The following is a 2,003-nucleotide window of genomic DNA, read 5'->3' as shown; positions in this document are numbered from 1 at the left end:
AAATATTACTAAAAATAAAAGTTAAATTTAAGGTTACAAATTTTAGGGTAGAAAGACGAGCTGATGCCAACTGGGAAGATCATGGGCTTTATTAGATAATCATTTCCTGCAGGATCTGAACGCGAACATCTTCGGACGAATTCTAGCATGCCCTGATGGAGAGATACGTGCTGAGTTCCCAGACCAAGCAAAAAATAGTTCATGTCATGCCATAACAAATGCCAACATTGTGAGTGCCTACTGGTATTCCTTTGAATTTATCGACGAAACACTCCTGCTACAGGTGGTCTCCAAATAAAGGCAGTGTTCCCTGAAATTTGAATTGTCAAATAGCCTTTTAATCCACACACAGATTACCGTCTTGCCTCATTTTAAAGTCTTGAAAAGGCCATTATTCCTTCTCCATTGTCTTTAGTAACAACTCATTGCATCTGCTTTTCACAACATCCCCATGGAGCAATTGTTCAAAAGACAGTAATTTGTCTTCATTGAAGGTTTTTTTATCTAAGACAATGAGCTAAAATTTATCTGCGCTTGACCTGCTCAAAAGTGCACTCCGCTTGCGTTAAGGTCACGACATAAAGGAGGGCAACACCTCATCTCCCTCCGCTAACAATGGGTGGTCGTGCATTTGTCGCACAAATATTCAAGTGAAATTGGAAGTCGCCTTCACACATGCTGAGTTATTTCACCAGGTATGAGTCTTGAATGAAAGTGCTCCTAGAAATCCCAAATAACGTAGGAATGCGATAGTCCTTTACTCAGCAAAACAAAAATTGTGAATGTAGGACTGAAACCAAAACACGGCGGGAACTATGTTGAAGCGTGGTTCCAAGCAGCATTGCAAAATTCACTGCACTTCTCCACGAAGCTGTTACTTCTTTGACAACGCCAGCACCAACAGTGACGCGAGCACGACTGAAATGCAAAATTAGGCATTATGACACAGAAAAGTCAACGGTATTGACAAAGGAACACTTGCACTCGATATTTTGTGCTTAGATTTCAAAAGTGGAGGTTTTCAAAGGCAACGAATCTAACAATTCTGCAAGTTAAATCTCAAAGCAGTTTATCTGTGCTATTTAGGACAGAGCTGGAAAAGAGTCGTAATTAAAGCAAACAGATGAATGGAGGGAAGCCTGTGCTTTTGTAACATGTAAAAACAGCCAAGTAAGCCCGGTTTATGAAACACGGGGTCACCAAACACAACTTTATTTATCCTACCACTGACGCTATTGGCTAGCGCAGGTCTTTTGTGATGGGAATAGGTAAGAATGACAAAGGTAACAGTCGATATCAGTTCAATTTACCTAAAACAGCCATTTGGTTCTTTTGTAGACAAATTTTACGTTTTTGCTTTGTAATGCCTAATTTTGCATGTCATTCTCACTCGAGTCAGTGTTGATGCTGATATTTGCAAGATGGAAACAACTTAATGATAAAATTGTAATGAATTTTGGAAGACTGTACGAAGCCATGCTTCTTCTGCCTTCCTCTTGCAAATAGTCTGTAGATCAACAATAAATATTCTCCTCAAATGTGAGAAAGTCACGTTTGATATCGCAATCAAGACACGTGGATAAATATCGCAATTATCAGTCTGAATGAACTAGGAGGCCAGTAGCATATCGGTGAACACCTTCCAAATACCTCTTTCATTTGCGCACTCAACTTCACAGAATATCATGGTGGATAACATCCAGGTTGCTCCATTCTGCGTATAAAGTCATGACAGTAAGCGAAGACGTCCACACTAACATTTCTACACAGAAAAGTGTATAGAATACAGGCGATCCGAAAAGATACTGCTCCCGTCTTTCGTTTTCGAATATTTGGCAGGTAACTTTCCTCTAAAGTAAAGTGAATTCTCACAGCTAGCCGTACCACTGAGTCCCAACATTTGCTTCCATAGACAAGAGAATAGGGACTTGAGGTTTGCTAACATCCACAGCCCTGACAAACACAATCAGCATATTATGGACATGCGATCCATCTATCCAACT

General features: G+C 40.1%; 1 protein-coding gene across 1 annotated transcript in view; it reads left to right on the top strand. All coding sequences in view use genetic code 11, as the record gives it.

Annotated features, from left to right (window-relative positions):
* EGR_10934 (hypothetical protein) overlaps positions 1 to 492 on the top strand; it is a gene marked incomplete at both ends in the record, with an annotated part of 3,123 nt that extends 2,631 nt beyond the window's left edge. The window contains one exon of the mRNA XM_024500183.1: positions 378 to 492. Coding sequence (XP_024345402.1) covers positions 378 to 492 — 115 coding nt within the window. The remainder of the gene's footprint in view (positions 1 to 377) is intronic.
* Between the last annotated feature and the right edge of the window lie 1,511 nt (positions 493 to 2,003).

The sequence above is a fragment of the Echinococcus granulosus genome (genome assembly GCF_000524195.1).
Source record: "Echinococcus granulosus chromosome Unknown EG_S00306, whole genome shotgun sequence".
Classification (NCBI taxonomy): domain Eukaryota; kingdom Metazoa; phylum Platyhelminthes; class Cestoda; order Cyclophyllidea; family Taeniidae; genus Echinococcus; species Echinococcus granulosus.
This window is presented reverse-complemented; position numbering and strand designations above follow the sequence as displayed.